Source organism: Azolla caroliniana, unplaced genomic scaffold, assembly GCF_043228905.1.
Source record: "Azolla caroliniana isolate FFs.n. ecotype wild unplaced genomic scaffold, voAzoCaro1.0.p SCAF_2, whole genome shotgun sequence".
Classification (NCBI taxonomy): domain Eukaryota; kingdom Viridiplantae; phylum Streptophyta; class Polypodiopsida; order Salviniales; family Salviniaceae; genus Azolla; species Azolla caroliniana.
In genome coordinates, this window is record NW_028230437.1 from 21,799,551 (window position 1) to 21,820,706 (window position 21,156).

A 21,156-nucleotide genomic window follows, 5' to 3' on the forward strand; every position below is an offset into this window, starting at 1 on the left:
ACTTCCCTAACTTTCCATTGCAAGAGTGCGATGTTTTAAAGAGGGGGGGGAGTATGTTACGGGCATGACCATATAATATCCCCTGGTGAGAATTTACCGTAGTATTCTATACACGTGGATAAGTGTGAGGGTTAAATGAGAGTGTAAAGAAGGGGAGGATTACTTTTAATCCTCGGGATTGAGACAACCCGTTAGGCCAAGTGTGAACTTGCTTGGGGGCCTTGGGTATCGATATAAATATGAAGCCTAACTACCCTCATTTCATCATATCTTGACTACGTCGAGACTCAGTTTCGTGGTGGGTCAACTCTTGTAGCGAGAGCGCCAGCACCGGCTACGACTCGATGCCACGGCAGTGGTATGGGACGCCGATCGAGGTTCGAGTCCGTCTCGATCCCTTCGCTTAGGGGTGGATCAACACCCTTCTTTCTCTCTCTCCTTTCTATCTATCTATCTTTTATCCTTATCATATGCTTACTTTAGATCATATCTCTAACATCAACCATACTACATTGGATTAAACAACAATCGAATAGGTCGCCTGACACAAGTCACTCACACGTTGTAATCACTCGTAGTAGTCTAGGCTCCAGGAACAACCCCCTTCCGTGCTTCATTCGGCTATACAACATTTAGAAAGGTTAGTTGAATTTGTTCATCTCATTGTCGTAGTCACTTGAAGCACGATCGGCCCGGATAATCGGCATATACTTTGTGTTCGAAAATCTCGAAAATTGACATTCGAAATCAAATTGGCAAACTCGGGTCCAATTCGACTAAGTCGATTGACTGTAGTCACTTCAGACAGAATTCGGCAAATAGTCGAAACCGACTCGACTTGTGTCCAATTTCGGCTAGAATAACATCGAGTGAGCCAGTCAGCCGCACTCCACCATTGTTCGTGGTCGATTGCGGACAAAGTCTATCAAGCTGACACAGATGGCATCAATATTTGGCTCGTAAGAGATGAGTCTAAGGAAGTTCGACGGATCGAACTTCAACTTCTGGAAGGAGTAGATGCAAGACTATTTAATAGTCAAGGGGCAAATTGACCCCATCGAAAATGAAAATTCTCCAGAAGGATACAAGCCGCTTGAATGGGAGAAGCTCGACAGAATCGTCTGAGCCACCATTCGGATGCACCTATTGGAGTCTGCGTACTTCACGGTGCAATCGTGTTTGACTGCCTTTCAACTATGGAAGACATTGTCGGACACTTACAATAAGAAGGTTGCCGCCACCAAGATATATCTGATTGGGTGCCTTCATAATCTTCGGATGAAAGAATCCGACTTGGTCCAGGCACACCTAAACGAGTATGAAAGCATAAGTTCCCAAATTGCGGCTTAGGGACAACTATCGAGGATGAACTAAGAGCAATACTACTTATGAGTAGTCTCCCCCATTCGTGGGAAACTTTTGTTACTATGTGGAATGCGTCGACTATTGTCGTTAAGTACTCCTCAGTCACGAGTGCAATTCTGACTGAAGCAGCTCGAAGAAAATCGTTTGTGAACTATTCGACCAATGACGCTTACGTAGTACAAGGTTCGACTAACCGATCGAACAACCGAGGAAGAGGTTCTTCACGGTGTCGTGAAGATTTTTGGTAATGGTGTGAAAATCACATAAGACGTACGAAATCAAGTGTCAATCATATAAAACAATAATAGTGAATATACTAATTCTAAGTAAGTTTAATATCTTAGTACAAAAAGATGGAGGTCTTCAAGAGCTTTCAAATGTGCTTTACCACATAAAAAACGGACATCTAAGTGACAAGTTATGTGGGAGTGAAGTATGAAAAAGAAGAAGAGAAAAATAAAACTGTGAGATATCCCACATAGACAGGAAATAAGGATCTCACCATATATAAGGTAGAACAAAAGCTATTATCTTTGTGTCTATGTGTGGAGCATAGAGAGTTCAAGGTGACTTGAACTAAGCTATTGGATGAATGGGTGTGGCCTGGCTACTTGCAAAGGTTTTGCCCAACCAAAACTGGACCGACAACGTAACTGACATCCGACAACAGAACCGGGATCCAGTGACCGAATGGTAATCGTCATCCAGCGACGGAATCGGGATCCGGCGACCGAACGGTAACCGACATCCGGCATCTGGCGACCGAAAGATAACCGGCATTCGGCAACCAATGACGGAACCAAAATTTGGCGACCGACGGTAATCGGCGGCGACCGGCATCTGGCGACCAAATAGATATATAAACAAATAAATAAATATATGTATACACATATACAAGGAAGGCAAGTGAAGATTCGAACCTTGCACCTCCTAATTAAAAGTCAGTAGGCTTACCACATTGAATTTATATTTCTATCATTGTACTTTTACATATAAATTCTCATACATGAGAGCTAAAATGAGTGACATGGTTATCATGCACCACATGTAATACATGAGCGTCAAATGGCAAACATGCATTTTATGCATGTCTTGTACCCTCACATGCATCATATGCATGAGAGCATCTATAAAAGAAGGGACGAAAAAGAAGAAGGGTTAGGCTCTTTTGGTTATGAAATTAAGAAGAAGAAAATTCGTTATCGAATTGATCGTGTAACTTGTTTCTTAAAACTAAAGATAAAAGTTCAACCAATCTCTCTCAATCTAAAGTCAAGCGTTTAATCTCAATTTCTCTCTTTCCCAATCTATCTTAAATACTTCCTCACTAAAGCTTGTACTGACTTCGAATCCTTCCGGTCCAGAACCCCGGCGGTTCCGCCTCACGATCCGCGCCTAGTGACGGATCTTCACGACATAATGAAGTGGTGAACCCGTGGTGAAAGAGGCGGTAGGAAGGATCAAGCGGATATTAATACTTGGAGATGGCATCCTCAAGCAACCAAGTGGGAGAGCTCGAAAGGATGATGCTAATCGTTGAACAAATGATGAGATCTCGAGACAACGATGCGAGCGTGGAGAAGGCTGTCGACCGTGTCGTAGAGCTCGAGGGTCAATTTGATGGAAGGAATGTTACGAAGTTCCTTGACACATATAGAAGGGAGATGAATCAAAGGGACGTGTCTAAAGCACGTCAAATCGCAAGCTTCAAGAGAGTTGTCACCAACAACGTCCAAAGACACGTCATCGAACCTCAAGAAGGTAAGGCAACATGGTCTGAGTTCGAGAAAACGATACTAGCAGAGTTCGCGACTGAAGACTCAACGAGGATGACTCGACATGCCCTGATGAAGTGGATAGAGAAGAAGTTTAAGAAGATATGTAGAATGAGGCTAAATCCAATTAATGTTGCATGGATTTTCACTTATTACCTAAGAATTGGGACTGACTGAATATAAGACTATTGGTTTTACTGTCATGAAATGTTACACTTAAGAAATCCATCATATTTTAAGAATAGATGTACACATGCGCATACCTTTCAGTAAAAGTCTGAGAAAATTATGCAATTCTTAATGACTCAATCGGATATGAAAAAGAGAAAACGACATATTACCTGTTTCAAGTGTCCCGGTGTTTGCAATGTTTTCCAGAGGATTCACAAACTTCTATCACAAGTTTATACAAGATTACTCGAAACTCATTTTGCTTCTAACACAACTCACAAAGAAGGATAAATAATTTGTTTGGATTGTTGATGCAGATAATGCTTTTTTGGATCTCAAGCAAGCATTTACATCCGTTCCTATTCTAGCTCATGTTGATCCGCAAAAACCATTTATTATTGAAGCGGATGCATTAAATTCTGCAATTGGTAGTTTTTTGTCACAACAAGGTGATGATGGGAAGTTACATCTAGTGGTTGTCATGCAAATTTGATACTACCAAGATAAACTATGAGGTATACAACAAGGAGTTATTAGCTATAGTTGATTCCTTTGCACAATGACGACATTTTTTGGAAGGCTCTCATCATCAAGTAGTTGTATTCAGTAACCACAAAAACCTCGCCTATTTCCACAGTGCTCGAGTGTAAACAAACGACAAGCTCGATGGGCCCAATTTCTTACTCATTTTGATTTCAAGATTACATTTCGTCCGAGCAAGCAACAAGGGAAAGTAGACGTATTATCACACGACGTTCGTATCTAGCACCTCGTACCGGTGATCCGACCTTCCATAATAAAAAAACAGAAAATCCTAGGTCCTGCACGGCTTCAAGCAACTACATTCTTTGATACTCCATTAGATTCAAGCATTGTTGATGCTATTTGTCATGATCTCAAGGCAAATGTCTTTGCGAAAGACATCTCAAAAGTCTAGTGGAGACCAAAGCATCCATACATTTTGCATGTAAGACGGTTTCGAAAGAACAACCCCTGAACTGAAGCATGCGGAGTTGGAGCAACAACAAAGAGATACTTTTCGGTAACCAACTCAAAAGTCTAGTGGAGGCCAAAGCATTTTTGACATTTTGCACGTAAGAAGGTTTCGAAAGAACAATCCCCGAAGCCCACAGAGGTTATTATAATAAAATTGGTAAGTGGATTTGCTGGAGCCCAACGAGACAGAGAACCCGAATCGGGTGCGAAATTGGACCTCGATTCTTCAGAATAAACCGTGTCATGGAGACAAAGAAAAAAAACAAACCCTCGAATCATTCGAGAGGTTTGTCGGGAAACATGAAATGAAAACCCTTTTGCTCGGAAAAGGAAAGATGTCCGGCCGGCCGCCCAAGTGTGAACGCAGTTTAGGTTTCGTTTTGATTTTGCAGGTGCTCTTCTCTTTCCCGCATTTCTGCTTCACTTCTTCTTTCTTGCCTTTTACTCCCCCCCCCCTCCATCTCCAGGAATTAGGGTTTCTTCTTTCCATTCCACAGTGCTCTGAACAGACGGAAGCAGCAGCGCCAGCAACATCAAGAAGCGGAAGAAAGACGCGGAACCAGCAGGAGATCAGGAAAGACAGACACAGGGAAGGAAAGGAAAGTAAAGAAGGCTAGGGAGCTATGGCCCTCCATGTTCTCAACCCGAATGCAGAGACTCTCAACCGAGCCGCTGCGCTGAATATGAACATCAATGCCGCCAAAGGATTGCAAGAAGTCCTCAAGACCAACCTCGGGCCCAAAGGAACCATCAAGATGTGAGTGGATTTGCCTTTATCCCTTCGATGATTCTTGTCTAATGATATTGGGACGTGTTATCGAAATCATGATCTGCATAGATCGACTCCAACACGAAATATCAAGCGCTATTTGTCGATCGCGTCTTTTGTTTGATGATGTCTGCATTTGTCGCCGTCAAAACGAACTGTAAAAATCTGTTTGTTTTCCACTCTCGTATATTTGTATTGCTAACGGTACATGCATTGATCGCAGTAAATACTTATATAGTATATAGTCAAGATTTACGTGGAGCACTTTTCCCTTATCTTTTGTGCAATCCTCTTTCTTTTCCCAATGTTTCTGTGAGGCGTTAATACAGTTAAAGATATTTATGCACATCTTGTGTAGTTAAAGGATCAAACATTCTTTGAGCATCTGATCATAAATAAAAGGAAATCAAACCTCTTGATGATACACAATTTCATTAAGTCTATTAAGGAGATGTTAGCCACCTATGATTGGCCATAGACAGTATGAAGTTGGAAGTGAATAATCAAACTGGAAATTTTCCTATTCCAATCTTGTCTCCTCATGGCTTTCTTTGGGCATGTAGTGTACTCTCTCACAATGAATGCAAACGGAGCTTCCTGAAAATTCTCAGATTTAAGAGTTTTCTTCATCAGTGCCTTATATTCTCAAATATGACACGAGGATGAAGCTGAGCTGGAAAATTTCCCATACTGATAAAATGAAAAGTTTTCCTTGCTGATATATTTATGTTCTCAGAGCATATGAGGTAGCATGATGAATGAAGACTCCTCAAAATTCAAGTTTTCAAGAGGTTCCTGTCATCAAGTGCTACCTTATGTGCTCAAAGACACATCATTATATTTAAACATTTTAGAAGATGGAAAGAGAAAAGTTTGCTATTCCGGTTCTCTGTCCCTTCTTTGAATATATAAAGTTGCATCATATGAGAATGAAGCTTATTGGAAGTTCTCAGATTTTAAGAGTTTTCTTCATCAGATGCCTTACATTCTCAAAGATGATACGAGGATGAAGCTAAGCTGGGAAATATTCCATACTGATAAAGTGAAAGGATTTCCTTGCTGATGTCTTCATGTTCTCTGAGTGCATAAGGCAGCATGATGAATGGAGACTCCTTAAAATTCAAGTTTTCAAGAGGGTCCTGTTATCAGGTCTACCTTACGTGCTCAAAGACACATCATGATGTTGAAACATTTTGGAAGATGGAAAGAAAAAGTTTGCTATTCTGATTGCTCTGTGCCTTCTTACATTCTGATGAATATTTATGTTGATTTTAATTTGTACCTCTTATCCCATTGTAATTTTATTTAAATTTGTTTCTATTATGCCTTTCCTCTTCTATAACGCACAGGTTTTGTTGGCTTTTCATTTCTTAGTAATTTGGATTTTCTGTGTTTAATGCTGACACTTTGGAAAAATGTATAAATAATTATCAGGTTAGTTGGAGGTTCGGGAGATATCAGACTGACCAAGGATGGCAATACTCTTCTAAAAGAAATGGTATTGTTAAAAGAACGAAAAATCTTCCATTTTCTGTCACATTATTGTCTCTTTCCCTGAAATGATTTACAATATATATGCAGCAAATACAAAATCCCACAGCAATAATGATTGCACGAACTGCAGTTGCTCAAGATGAAACTAGTGGGGATGGAACTACGTCAACTGTTCTCTTCATTGGTGAGCTGATGAAGCAAGCAGAACGTTACATATCAGATGGTATGAGTTTTCCTTTATATCCCCATTGTCCCTGGTCAATCTGTCACTAGGACCTGCTACTTTTGTTCTTCTGTAGGTGGGCATCATTAAGCTGCTACAAAAGAACAAAAGTAACACCTTGTGGTATGATGAACCCAAATTCTGGAAGTTATGATTGTCTGCATTGATTTGATGTTTTCATGTGTTATAACTTGCATGTAGTGTGCCATATACATTATCAGTATGTTTTTTTATTATTAAAGTTTGAGGCACTCTCGATTTGAGGTATGCACTCTCGATTTTCTTTGGGATTAATTTAATTGGCTCTCCTACCTTGGGTTATTAATTTAGAACCAACCATTGTTTCATTTGAGTATATGGTAACTAGCGTTTTCCATATGCTGGATGAAAGTTATTAAATAAAAGCTAGATTTGCTTTTGAAGCCTCATATTATTTTTTTATCTTATGGTGTTGAGCATCTCATTCTCAACTCAGGTTTCTATAACATATCTGTAACTTCAAAGGCAAAATCCAATTTCACAAAACTAGTATTGAAAATAAATTGATTTCAATAAATGCAAATTTTCATCAGAAATTAGATTCCAATACAGATTATGACTCTTGGTTCTATAATGTTCATATACACTTCTGACACAGACATCGATTACGATTATAAATTTATTGTCATTGTTATTATTTATCAGTAATGTTTCCAAAATGTCATTGGAATATGTTATTATATGTCCTGAGAAATGTAAGTGCGTTGTTAGATTGAAGGATTAGGAAGATGGATGGGTTATGCTGCAAAGCATTTATGTAACCTTCAAGTTCTGCATCTTCATGCATGTGATTCATACATACATATTATTCTCTTTATATTTGGCTCTTTATGTTAAATGTATTTTCAATTGAAATGAAGGTTTCAGTACATAGTCTATCATGTACTAGATATTCCTGTAATGTGGATTACAGTACATAGTCTATTATGTACTAGATATCCCTGTAATGTGGATTACAGTACATAGTCTATTATGTACTAGATATCCCTGTAATGTGGATTATCAAAATCGCTTTGTTGTTCGCAGGTATGCATCCACGTGTTTTAGTTGATGGATTTGAGATTGCAAAGAAGGCAACAATGGAATTTCTAGAAAAATTCAAGACTCCAGTGGTTATGGGTGACTATCCAGATAAGGAAATTTTGAAAATGGTTGCCAGAACTACCTTGCGAACCAAGGTAATATTCTCGTCAAATATGATTTAAAACTTTGCTTAAGGTGCCAATGTGATTTATCAAACATGTATTCAATTGAGTATTGTTCCTTCTTTAGCCTTACAAAATTGTTCTCTAATTAGGTATATGAAGCTCTTGCAGACCAATTGACAGACATTGTGGTGAATGCGGTATGCTTGAATCTAAGCTTTTGATGAAGGTGTTACTGAAGATTTAGGATTATGTTTGTTGATGCTATGATTTTTATTGAATACAACAGGTTCTTTGTATTCGCAAGCCACTTGAGCCACTAGACTTATTTATGGTTGAAATTATGCACATGAGGCATAGGTTTGATACTGACACAAGACTGGTATGTGAACTTGGCCATTCACTTTACTTGGTTGAAACACTATATTATCTCTTAATCTGGTTATTGCTATGTGTTTCTATCTGCTAGGATCATCCTAGTTTTTAATTCTTTACTTTATATAGACTTTGAGTTGGTTTACTATATCTTGTTGATTGTATGTGTGAAAATATTCTTTATGGGTATATATACTGGAGTTGGGTTATTACCACTGAAGCAAAAGTTTCTCTGAATACACCTGTCAGGACAAAAAGAAGCTAGAATATTCGTTCCTTTTTAATAGAGCATAGTATGAGGATGTGCATGTGGACGTTTAGGCGGAACTGGTATACAATTAGCATGGGGTTAAAACTCGCAGTGATGTAATATCAGAGGAATAATGAAAAGTAATAGTGTTGTTAGAACATTGTTAAGATAAAAAATACTGGTGGGTGTTTCTATTTGCCTGTGAATTGCTTCTTTGAAGTTCATCAAGACTTAGCTTAGAATTAATGTATTCACTTTATGAGGATAAACAAATATGAAAAAATGTGCATGTAGAAATTTGTTTTGTTGAAGTAGTGTAGGATCTACTTGCAACAAACTTTTAATGTTCAACTCTACTATGTTTGTTTGGTTGTGCTGTCTAGGTTGAAGGTCTTGTACTAGATCATGGAGCACGTCACCCTGACATGAAGAAAAGGGTTGAAAACTGTTACATACTTACTTGCAATGTCTCATTGGAGTATGAGAAAAGGTACATATTTCATGAAGCCAATATAATATTATAAACTGCCATATTTGATCTAAGATTGTTCTTCTGTGCATAGAAAATAAATAAAGCATTTTGATCAACTTAAGAATTCGTCTTCCAGTGCTCATTTTGATTGTTATGCGATAAAATCATGTTTCATCGCAGTGGTAAAATTTGTACGGATTAAGTGCTTGATGGACTATTTGTACGGTGTTTTTAAGATATATATATATATATATTTATATATTATATTGATTAATTCTGAAGTATGTATGTTTTTTGATTCTGGTTTTTTCTACTCTTTAAAAGTTCATGTATTTCTCTGTTGTGTACTTTGATGTTTTCTAGATATTTCTATGCACCATGAAAGCTAGCACATGCATTTTCCCAGGATAGATACTGTGTGAATATTTATAGATAACGAAGTATGTGAGGCAATTAAGCAATTCTAGCAGGGAATAATTGTGACTAAAGGGATCTCCCACTAGAGTTTGCTGTGCAGATTCTGTATTTCTTTTTTATCATTATTGTCTAACTATAATGAGAGAGCAATAACTTCCACGACCTTAATTTGTGTTAAGCAACCAAAGAAAGCATCATAACATTTATTCCTCAAATATGTGTTTTGAGGAACACTGAAAAACAGTCTGAAGTTGGAATTAGTTTAAGATTAGGAAATACAAACAAGTCGAGATAAATTTCTTTCAAACAAGTTATATATTATCATGTTAGGAAGAAAAAGGTTTTGGAAAGTCATGAGTTGTCCTGGTTGGAATTGTATATATGAGATAAATGTGTTCTATTCATTCCCCATAAAATCCACATATCTCAAGCTAAAAATTCACCCTGCATTTGAAATTATAGCAAAACTCTACTGACCATTATTCTATATCTCACTTAGTGAGGTAAATGCAGGGTTTTTTTACCACAATGCAGAACAGAGAGAGCAAATGGTTGCAGCGGAGCGGAGAAGTGTGGATGAGAGAGTCCAAAAAGTTATTGATCTAAAGAAAAAGGTTATTGGTTTCTTTTGGAATGCAGAGCTTCATAACTACATATGGTTTTAAGCTGACATGACTATATACTTCAAGTGTCTTAAACAATGTAATCAAGTTCTTATTTTTCATTCTCTAGGTGTGTGATGGAACCGACAAGAATTTTGTGGTGATTAACCAGAAAGGCATTGATCCAATTTCGCTTGATATGCTTGCAAGGGAGGGTGTAAGTTTCATCCAAATTCATATGAACTTTCTTGCTTACCTTACATTCATTAAATCTGCTCTCAAATGTTATACTGAGTATTCTTTCATGGACAGATTGTAGCCCTAAGAAGAGCTAAGCGCAGAAATATGGAGCGCTTAGTATTAGCATGTGGTGGAGAAGCTGTAAATTCTGTGGATGATCTTACATCTGATGTATTGGGATGGGCTGGTCTTGTCTATGAACATGTCTTGGGAGAGGAAAAGTACACTTTCGTTGAAGGAGTGAAAAACCCACACTCATGTACAATCTTGATAAAAGGTATTCATTCAAGTGATTTTGTAGGCCATTCCTGTTTGAATTAGGTGGCAATTACCACACAATTGACCTTCATAATGCATTACTATTTTGTTTAAGGTCCCAATGAACACACAATTGCCCAGATCAAGGATGCTATTCGAGATGGGTTAAGAGCAGTGAAGAACACACTTGAGGATGGAGCCGTTGTTTTGGTACTCTTCCAATCTCATTAAATTGTCTTAGTTATTAGTAATGGCATGGCATGAAAACACTTGTACTCAAGATTTCATTGTATTTTTCAGGGAGCTGGAGCTTTTGAAGTTGCTGCTAGGCAGTATTTAGTAAACGAGGTCAAGAAGACTGTGAAAGGAGTAAGTGGCATTTTTGTATTGTCTTCATACGCCATGTAACTAACAAGTAATGTGTCATTATTAGAGATTACAATTTAGTAAGCTCACATGAAATTCATAACTGAAAGTTTCTCCAAAGATTTACCATATCACATATTTGGGAAAGGCTACAAGAAGCTTGTGTTTCAAAAATCTTATCCCATTCTTTATTGGTGTATTTGTTACGAAGTTTTATGATATGGAACAAATATGAGCAGCAATATAGCCTTCACATGCATCAGTGTGTTTTCTTAACAAACGAACTTAAAAAACAAGCCATCTCTTCCATATTCACAAGCTATATCTTCTTTATGCATGAACAAACAAGTTTTAGTCTCATGATTATTTAAATATCACTTGAGAACAGCGTGTTGCATATTTGTTCGTACCTGTTACATTGAATTTCAAGTGACTTGTCATCATTTCTTACTTGCCCATTCTTCATCAAAGCCAATTGTCTTCTTTGAATTATGTAGCGAGCACAACTTGGTGTGGAAGCATTTGCTGATGCACTGTTGATCATTCCGAAAACTCTGGCAGAGAATTCAGGATTGGATACTCAGGATGTCATAATTGCATTGCAGGTATCTTTTTGTTTCTATTTAAACTGCCGTTTAAACTGTCTTGAGTGATTCAATTCTAATTTGAAAGAGACTAAAATGATTTGGTTGTTTATCTAAAGAGAGAGCATGATAATGGTGTAATTGCTGGCTTGAATCATCATACTGGTGAGCCAATGGATCCACAGATGGAGGGAATATTCGATAATTACAGCGTGAAGCGACAAATTGTAACCTCTGGGTAAGTAAACGGATTTCATGATCTTAGTCTTTTCGTCAGTTTTGTAGGAAGAGCTGTATGGATGGATTCTCATGATTTTTATATTTTGCATTTACAGGCCCATCATTGCATCACAGCTGCTCCTTGTAGATGAAGTCATTAGGGCTGGGAGAAACATGAGAAAGGGTTAAAAGTCTCGATCTGTAGATATTCTTGAACACAACTATTTTTTAGTGGTATATGGAGAAGCAAGGAATTATTATTGAGCAACAACATCCTTTTGTTGTAAGAATTAACAGTGGCTTTGGGCTTGATGGACAAGCTTTTGACAATGCCAAGTCGGTCTTTTCTGTCTATGTTCAAAGTAATTTGATCTCGTGATTTGTGTTTTTGATTAGAATATACATCTATGTATTGATGACTACCTTAGTGCTTTGCCCCAAAACTGAAAAAGAAAGTTGTTTCCACACTAGAGGCGTGACTTTAGCAAAGCATTTTTTGTAGTAATTAAAATTCTTGATCTGATGGTGAAATCAGTAATTTATATTCTCATTAAAAACCTTGGAATCTGCAGCGGGATGCATTAAAAAGACTCTGTAATTTATCATAATTTGTTTCTGGTGTGTATGACTTTGCTGCTGTCCCATACATGGCAGTGTTGATCGTCTGCATAAGAAATTCTGACGATTATAAATAGAAGAATGCAAGCTCTATTTACGTTCCCAATTGTAGTCTCGTGATACTTACTATAGAACAATCATTTATGATGTATGCAATTTTTTGTATTGAGTACCAAATATTTTATGGGTGCTAAGGTCAGCTGTTCTATATCAACCTTGGAGCAGGTGGTTTATGGTATTAGAGTTAAGTTGTTGACTAGAACGAATTTGGAAGATCCAGTTATCGCAAGGTGAGGTGGAATAATCATCCTACTGAGTGAGGATGACAGGTTTGTCCAGATTATAGTTTAATGTGATCGAGTCCATTGCATTGTTGTCATATGCAGCACAATACATACGAAAAGCTGTTATGGAAGACGAGGGTTGGAAGATTGAGAGGCCCAGATTGTTCTATGCAAGAATCATATTCCTGTCATTTTAGATTCAGAGCTGGTAATGGAATCTTGTTTTGATAGAGAACTACAAATGTGGATGATGAAAATGGATCCAAACTAGCTTGAGGGCTAATGAGTTTGTCAATGGGGGTCATGGGGAAGTGCAAGCATATGTAGTAAACATCAATGGATGGCACTATAGAATCTAACATGATTTTAATGAAACTTCAACACATTTCGCATAGTAAAAATGATGTTTTTAATTATCATTTTATAATATTACCTTTGAACACAAGAATTAATCCCTTTGATAGGCACAACCTAGAAAACACTGATGTAAAATGTCCACATGTGTGACGAATACAAAATACTAGCTAAAATGGTATTACAAATTTCGAATGTACATATATGAAGAAAAACACATAGAGTGCGTCGTTTTGTTCATTGTCTTGAATGGATGGAATAGAGATTTCTCAAGTTTTTACAAATTGAGGAACGGATTTGATTCCAATCATTATATTTGGCCTTTTTCCTATTTAAGGTATCAATGGTTGTTTTTATTAGTATGAGATGTTAAATCATTCTCCTTCTTCTCCTTCTTCTTCTTCTTCTTCTTCTGCCCGCGAAGATCATGTGTTTTCAAGATTCCTCGAGGGCATGGCCGGAGAAATAAAGGAAAAGTGAGACCCCCCCACCAGGGGTACAAACCTTAATTATGGTAAACCACTCTTCTTCTTGCTTCTTCTTCTTCTTCTTCTTCTGCCTCCCCTTCTCGTAAACAATATAATGAGGTCCGTGATTCCTCTGTTTCTGCGACGCCCACGGGCCATGTCTCCTCGCCACAACCAGGTTTGCAAAGCATTCATCCATTTCCTCTGATCAATCCTTGTCTTTCTCTGTTTAATTCTTATCTGTCTTACTTATGTGGTTCCCCTTCCTCTCCTCCTCCTCCTTATGCTCAGGCATGGTGGTGTTGCGGAGAATCTCTTCCCCCCATGATGACCACTGTGTCTGACACTTTCTTCAACCAAAACGTGGAGCTTCTCATGAATCCTCCTCTCAGAACGAAGAAGCCATTTCTTAAACCTACCTCAAATGGAAAGCAGAAGAAGAAGATGATGAAGAATGAAGGAGAAGAAAACAAAGCTCTTCCTTCTCCTGAGAATGGACTCTTAGTTCCACACCTCATTCCTGTTGCGCAAGATACCCTGAAAGCTTGGAAAAACCTTGTCGATGGCGCAAACAAGATCTTGACAAAGTTTCCTGTCAAAGTCTGCCGGTAAATTTGGTTTCTTCTGCTTTTTCATTCGGATATGTATTTATATCCGGCACTATGAACTGAGAAGACATACTGAGTTGGGAAGTGATTCAACAGATACTGCCCTGCAGTCCATGTTGGACCAGTTGGTCATCAAATTGCTAGTTGTGAAGGCCCTCATAATGGCATCCGGCGAGGCCGACATGATTGGATCAACGGCAATATTGACCATGTCCTTCCGCGCAACAACGTCTTCCATCTCACAGATAGGCTTGGGAGAACGATCAATCATGACGACAGGCACAAGATCAAGAAAGTTCCTGCCATTGTGGAGCTCTGTATCCAGGCAGGCGTGGATGTCTCAGGTTACCCTGCCAAAAGAAGGATCAATCCAGTCATAATGATTGATAAGAAAATCATAGATATCGATGATTGGGAGAACACAAGCAACAATTCAAGTGAGAAAATGTCGCCGGTAGAATTCGATTTGAGAACTTCCCGATGCGGTATAGAAATCTCTCCACTAACTGATGAAGCACTTCGCGCTTTGGCAGTACAAACAATGCAAGCATGGTTTGCAGTGCGTAGGGGAGCCAAGAAATTGATGTCGAAGTATTATGTGCAAGTTTGTGGGTACTGCCCCCAGCTACATGTGGGGCCAAAAGGCACCAAGACATGTGATTGTTTTGCTTACAAGCATCAAATGAGATCGGGTCACCATCACTGGCAAGAGGCATCCATAGATGATCTAATGCCACCCATTTATGTATGGCATTTACGAGATCGGTGTGGCCCTCCTTTACTAACTGAGCTAAGGGTGTTTTATGGGGCAGCTCCTGCAATTGTTGAGCTTTGTATACAGGCGGGAGCACCCATACCCGAACAATGCAAACCTATGATGCGGCTAGATGTTGTCATACCAGAAGCCGATGAGATCGAAAAGGTTGTGTAACTCATCAACGGGATAGTGAAGCATGATACAAAGGGCTCCTATGAGTAATAAGTGATTCCAAGGGATTGTCGATATTGCCCCTCATAATACGAGGGGTTGTCATTTCTCGAAATTTCCCTGGTTCTGTTTTTGTCACGCTTTATAAAGGTTGCCAATCACCAAAGAGATGCACCGCACCCTTGAGACATAGTTGCTTCAGAAGATAAGTCTCATCGTGAATAGAAGTCTCCCCAAAAGAGGAATAGAATAGAGTTTTTCTCCCCCTTGAGTGAATCATATGGAGGACACTTGTATGTTTTGAGATGATCAATGCATTGTCATACTCGTGAATATATGATCTTGAATCTCAACGAGAAAGTTAATCTTCCTTGTGTATCAACGAGTGGAAACTAGTGAGATATTAGCATCTAACTAAAGTGTGGATTTTGGATATGGGTCAAATAACAAATATTCTTTTCCGGGTGGTCTGAGAGCAGCTGCTCAATCAATCAGTTATGATATCCCTTTCGCGTTATGCGTTTTGTCGATATCCCTACGTGCGATTCGTTGAACAAAACGAAGATGAAAAAACTTCTTAGGCTTAGGAAATTAATGTCTCGTTTCTTCATAAACTAAATAGTCATTTGGGTGAGATCGAACAGCATATCGCAGTTACTAGATCAAGCCCCATTCACCGTGTGCAGGTGTAAAGTATATCCGAGCGGCAGGCACCGCTTAAATCCAGATTTAGGCAAATCCACCAACACCTGTAGCGGATACTAAGAATCCTAATAAAATAGGACTTATTAGGATTAAACGAAAGTAGATGGTAAGGAACACTAATATACACGAGATTCGTAGTTTGTCAAGATTCCTGTTGTGTTAACATTTTCATCTCCAGTTGAAGATATTTTTGTAAAGAATGATATCCAATAAATATGGCATCATTTTGGCGTGGCAACAGTGGATGATTAAGGGAATCTAATAATCAAGTATGTTAAAACAACTATTTGTGTGTGAGTTGTGTATGTATGTATGTATGTTTAGCAATAACGAATTAAATGAATACTGAATAGACGAATCAATAATAAATAATTGTAATCATAATAAAAGACTCATGATAATAGTAATATAATAATGTCAAAAAAAGGGAAAATTTCTGAAAACAAGAAGTGCAAAACCTAATAGAGAATGGGCTCCTTAATGTCATTGCAATAAATTAATGTAAAAAAAGGTAAAAATAATTTAAAACAACATTTGCAAAACCTAATAGAGAATGGGCTCCTTAATGTTGTGATGTGGCATGTTCATAGGGAGAAAAGCATAGAGAAGCCAAGTGTCTTTCACAGTGGTCACCAAAAGGATGAAGAAAATTAAGATAACAACAAAGTGTAGTTCAAGAGAAAAACAATGGAACAACGAAGTCGAGGGTTCATTACTCACCAACGTCTATAGAGAGGAAAAGATGAGCTACAATAATACATAAATAACAACAAGGAAGCACGTGATTATTATGCTACAAACACAAATATCAATAAGGAAGCATTTGGTGATTATGAATAGGTTGAGGATAAAGGAAAGCTCTTGAAATTTATATAATGAGTTAGTTTTCATGTTCACAAGTTTTGGGATTTGAAGGCCCAAGCTTTGACAACAAACAAAATATCATGAGATGACGAGTCACAATGGGTGTGCAAAGATCTACAAAGTTGAAAGTTAAAAGTTCAATTTTAGTTGGACTTGATGCCCCTAAAAACTACTATTGGGGGAATTATAAAACCTTACGAATTATAAAGGCTCAAGGGAGTTGAAGTTGTGGCATTGCAGTCAATTGTCAATGTAGCAATAGCAAAGGAAATGTGGCATGGATTTTATGCATTGTTTGCCCTCTCTTTCCTCTTCCCTTGCTACTCGCCGACAAGTATTAAGGCACCTACTTGTTTCCCTCAAGACCTTTGAGTAATTGAAGTGCTCAAAGATTTTTCTTCCATTCAGAAATTTTGGCAAAATTTCATTTTCTACCCGCTGACAAAATTTTGATCACTAAGACATAAATAAGCATTGCCCAATAAATAAATCAGGTGTTGGATTTTTTTTTCTATTTATTACAATCAACTTTCAAAGGATTAGGTTTAAGACACAGCCAAAAATTCTTCTACAATGTTCAACCCTATTACATAAGATGCGAGAGATTAAGAAGATGAAAGATATAAAATCAAAAGAGTGTTGGGAGGAGGTCCTTGAGTTTCGAGGTGGAAACTCTACAATTGGCAACCATGTTGTCTTCTGTCATCATATGCCTCGTATGCACCCTCATGATCATTATCCTATGGTAATCCGTTTGTTGACAAAGTGTGCCCGCTACTTCTCAAAATTTTGATCCTCGGACGATATCCGACCTAATAAGTTAGCAACATTCTTAGTTATTGTATGTCACTTTTCCCCTCTATCGACTCTAATAAGATTGAACCTTTCACCTTACTATTTAACTTATCAACTCTTCCAACTTGAGCTATGCTTAATTCTCTCTCTTTTTTCACATGTTCAATTGTAACCTTAATTTATTACAAAACTTAACATTCAAATGTTTGTCACTCTTCACACACACCACATCACAACATAAAACAATGGATACATCTCAAAATCCACTTTCACTCCTCTCATTTGCTTCATACCCTTTGTGCCATAATCCATTCACAAAATGGAATCTTCAATTGGTGCACTTGTTCAACGTTTATTCAAAACATTAGTTCTTACGACGCCTTAACATGGTTATTTATCTTTATTCTAAGTTTTTTATGCAAGGAGTTTTATTTTTAATTTCTTGAATTAACCTTCATGTGCTTATTACTTCTTTTGGGGATCATTCGTTCTTGTTAATATTCATTTATTTGGGAGCTTCTCGGCTCCCCTGTAATTTTTTGTGACAACTTGGAATTCTTCTACCTCTATAACTATTTATCTTTTCTTAATAGATACATTGGTATACAAATTTCCTCACATCACCTTATTCCTTATTACATATTTGATTGCTCTCAATACCTCTTATCACATTCCCATCACACAACAATAATGGGATTTTTAATTGTCACCAGCTTCTTGAAGTAGGTTCACCCAACTTGGTCTAGGAGCCTAGGTTCAAGAGCATGGAAATTCACATATACTCATGAACAACATTTTTACTGAAATTTCTACCTAAGGTCAACTTCCTTGAGTGTGGTCCGTCCAACAATGTTTGAGATTCTTTCAAAATGTAGGAACATCTTGTTTGGGGTCCTCAATGTCATCGGGTAGCACATGATTATTATTTCTAGCCCTAAGATTTTTTTATTTTTTTCCAAAAAAACATTTTTACTTCCATTAGTTAAGAAAAAGTACATCGGATAATATACAACTCATATGTTACAAGCCACTTTGCATGTCTACAAGAAAACAACATGTATAAATGAAGCAACAAAGCCTCAACACAAAAATACTCAACAGAAACCCCACAACATGAGCCTCACACAACCCACATTCAACAAAGACACCCTCCAATCTCTTCACAATTCAGCACCCACCTCTATGTTTGGTACCCTTGGAGGAAACAGCCACCGGGGTGGCTGATAAATCCACTTTGCATTGCCATCCACCATCTGTGACATTGGAGAACCTCTCCATTTAAGAAGGAAGTGGTATCTAGCTTCTTCATTCGCATCAGAGGGCCCCTGAAGGTTGTCAAACTTTCCTTGGAGCGTAGAAATAAGATTAAACCAAATCATCATTAAACTCTCAGCCAATGGGGTTCACTTCCCGATAAATGACTCCTTGCACCTAGATACCCACGCTTGCCAAACAGTAAGGCCAGCCACTAAAAACCAAATTCTACATACCGTTCCTGTATGTAGAATGAACCTCCTTGAGCTGCAGGTTGTATAGTTCCATTCACCACCTTTAAAGAAGGACTATTTCCATTCCACCCATGAAACCATGTAGCCAATTCAGTAGCTAACCAAACAACTGCGGCACTTGATACCTAAACTTCAACCCCGCATCGAGCCAGAATTCTTAAGCTCCTCGTCCAAACTTCTTGGGCTCCCGAGCATCTCCACAAACAATGTGTGATGTCCTCCAAACTCGCTCCACAAGCCTTGCAATTACTCATGCCACCCCTTTTCCCCAACCACTCTCTGGTTGGAACAGCCCGATGGGTGATTAACTAAAAAAACACCTTGACCCTCTCGGGGAGGGGTGAGTTCCATATCCTACTCCTGGTTTTATCCACGAAGACCGAGTCGATAGCTACATGGGTCCATTTGTTGACACACTTCTCACGATGCAAGCATAAATGTCTCCCCAAGCGAGTTGAGTAGTCAAAGCAACCACGTGATTTACCTGGTTCATCCCTCCACGTATATTCTACAGGATCCCATTCTAAACACTCGAGTGGCTTGCCTTCAACTAAATACAAGATCCAATCCTCCTCAACCTCATCGACTGATGGAATCACCTTCCATTTCTTACTGTCTCGTGCTACAATTCTAATCGGGGACCAACGAGCACCTGCAAATACTGATCCCAACTGGATGATCTTCCCATTCTTTCCTAGACCCTTGGCATTGATAAGTTTTCCGGCATCATCACATTGTCCGAACCATTCACCCTCTTCCCCATTACTAATAAGAACAGAGTAAACAACTTTATCGACTAGGTCAAGCATCTTCCTGCCATTTCTGAACTTTCTCGCGCCTTCATATAATTTATCCCGATTACTAGGGGACAACTGCACCCAATTTTCTCTTGATTGAATCCCAACACCATGCAATATAGCCCACGACATACCCTTGCTATGGCCAAGCATCTTCCCCTCAGTCGACTTTAAGGTCTCATTCCACAATAGGGGTTGGTGCATCTATTTAGCATTAGTACTTGGACCTATACTGCTAAGATGCACACGGAGCATACCCCACACCTTCATCACTGACATACACGTGCGATCAGCCATACAAAATAGTAATGATTTATGTGGCTTCCAATGCCCACCAAGTCGTGGACTCCAAAGGATGCTCCTATTAAAAATCAACGTTTTCCATAACTCATTTCCGGACAGCAAGCTCCTTACCAATACCTTACATAACAGTGATTGACTTTGTACTCCAAGGTCGATCAATCCTAAACCCCCCTTATTTTTCGGAAGAATCAACGTAGACCATGATACTTTAGCTATTGCGTTGTCTTTCCTATTCTCAGCCCATAGAAAGCCCCTGATACACGCTTTAACAATATGAATAACATGCATGTCAACATCCACACTGAGACCGCATGCCACAATGTAAACAAGAGCACACGGTTAGCTACTATGATCCTGCCAGCTAATGATAAATTCATCCCTGACCAAATGCGGATTTTGTTGCAACTGTATTCTTTTGTCGATAATATCTACACCAATCCACATTCCTAGATATTTGGTGCCTTCCCCTTTTGCAATCCATCTGAATTCAACATTTGGTTTCCATATCGGCTCTGCCTCCGAGCTAATCCAAAAACCCTTGAACTTATTCCAATTGATGGCAGCTCCCGATGCTTTGCAAAAGAGATTGATAGCAATCTGTGCCCTCCCCATATTCGCTTCATTACCTTGGAGGTATAGCATCGTATCGTCTGCGAACTCTGAGTCGAGCAAGAACTTCCTTGTGTTATGGATTGAAAGACCATGTAAACTAACATTGTATCCATAACTCTTATCACAACATTTACTTTCCTCATAGCATTTATTAATGCATTCTCTTATTTATTTTCCTTATCCTTGTTTATGAGACTTGGATTGGACTGTTAAGTTTTTTCCTAACCTTCTTCTTAGTGACCTATATTTGCTTCGACCCAGTTCTTGGGCTTGACTTGGCAGGTAATGGTATGCTTTTTTGAAGTGGTGGGGCGGTGGTTTTGGTGGAGGGTTTTTCTTGTGATTTGCTCTAATTTGGTGGAGGGTTTATCCATGTCAATCCTCATGAGGAATGTTGCTTCATATATGTTCTTCATTGTGCAATGTCCTTTTCACTATTTGCAAAAACATATTGCCCATTTCATGATTAGAGAAAAACCCTTGCTTTATCTCATGTTATATATTACAACTACATTAGTTCATACATGAACTATGTGGCTACCTTGTGTTTACT

At 38.5% G+C, this 21,156-nt stretch overlaps 2 protein-coding genes across 2 annotated transcripts; both read left to right on the forward strand.

Moving 5' to 3' along the window:
* The first annotated feature begins 4,781 nt into the window (after nt 1-4,781).
* On the forward strand, nt 4,782-12,114 carry LOC147867581 (T-complex protein 1 subunit zeta 1). Its single transcript, XM_087315356.1, has 15 exons — nt 4,782-5,064; nt 6,511-6,574; nt 6,658-6,793; nt 7,859-8,010; nt 8,130-8,177; nt 8,267-8,359; nt 8,986-9,092; nt 9,991-10,105; nt 10,224-10,310; nt 10,406-10,610; nt 10,707-10,801; nt 10,892-10,960; nt 11,455-11,562; nt 11,661-11,779; nt 11,877-12,114. The coding sequence occupies exons 1-15, from the start codon at nt 4,931-4,933 to the stop codon at nt 11,947-11,949; spliced, it is 1,605 nt and encodes a 534-aa protein (XP_087171482.1). The 5' UTR covers nt 4,782-4,930; the 3' UTR covers nt 11,950-12,114.
* A 1,450-nt stretch (nt 12,115-13,564) lies between these two features.
* On the forward strand, nt 13,565-15,830 carry LOC147867582 (APO protein 2, chloroplastic-like). Its single transcript, XM_087315357.1, has 3 exons — nt 13,565-13,661; nt 13,775-14,091; nt 14,188-15,830. The coding sequence occupies exons 1-3, from the start codon at nt 13,599-13,601 to the stop codon at nt 15,020-15,022; spliced, it is 1,215 nt and encodes a 404-aa protein (XP_087171483.1). The 5' UTR covers nt 13,565-13,598; the 3' UTR covers nt 15,023-15,830.
* Nucleotides 15,831-21,156: the final 5,326 nt, after the last annotated feature.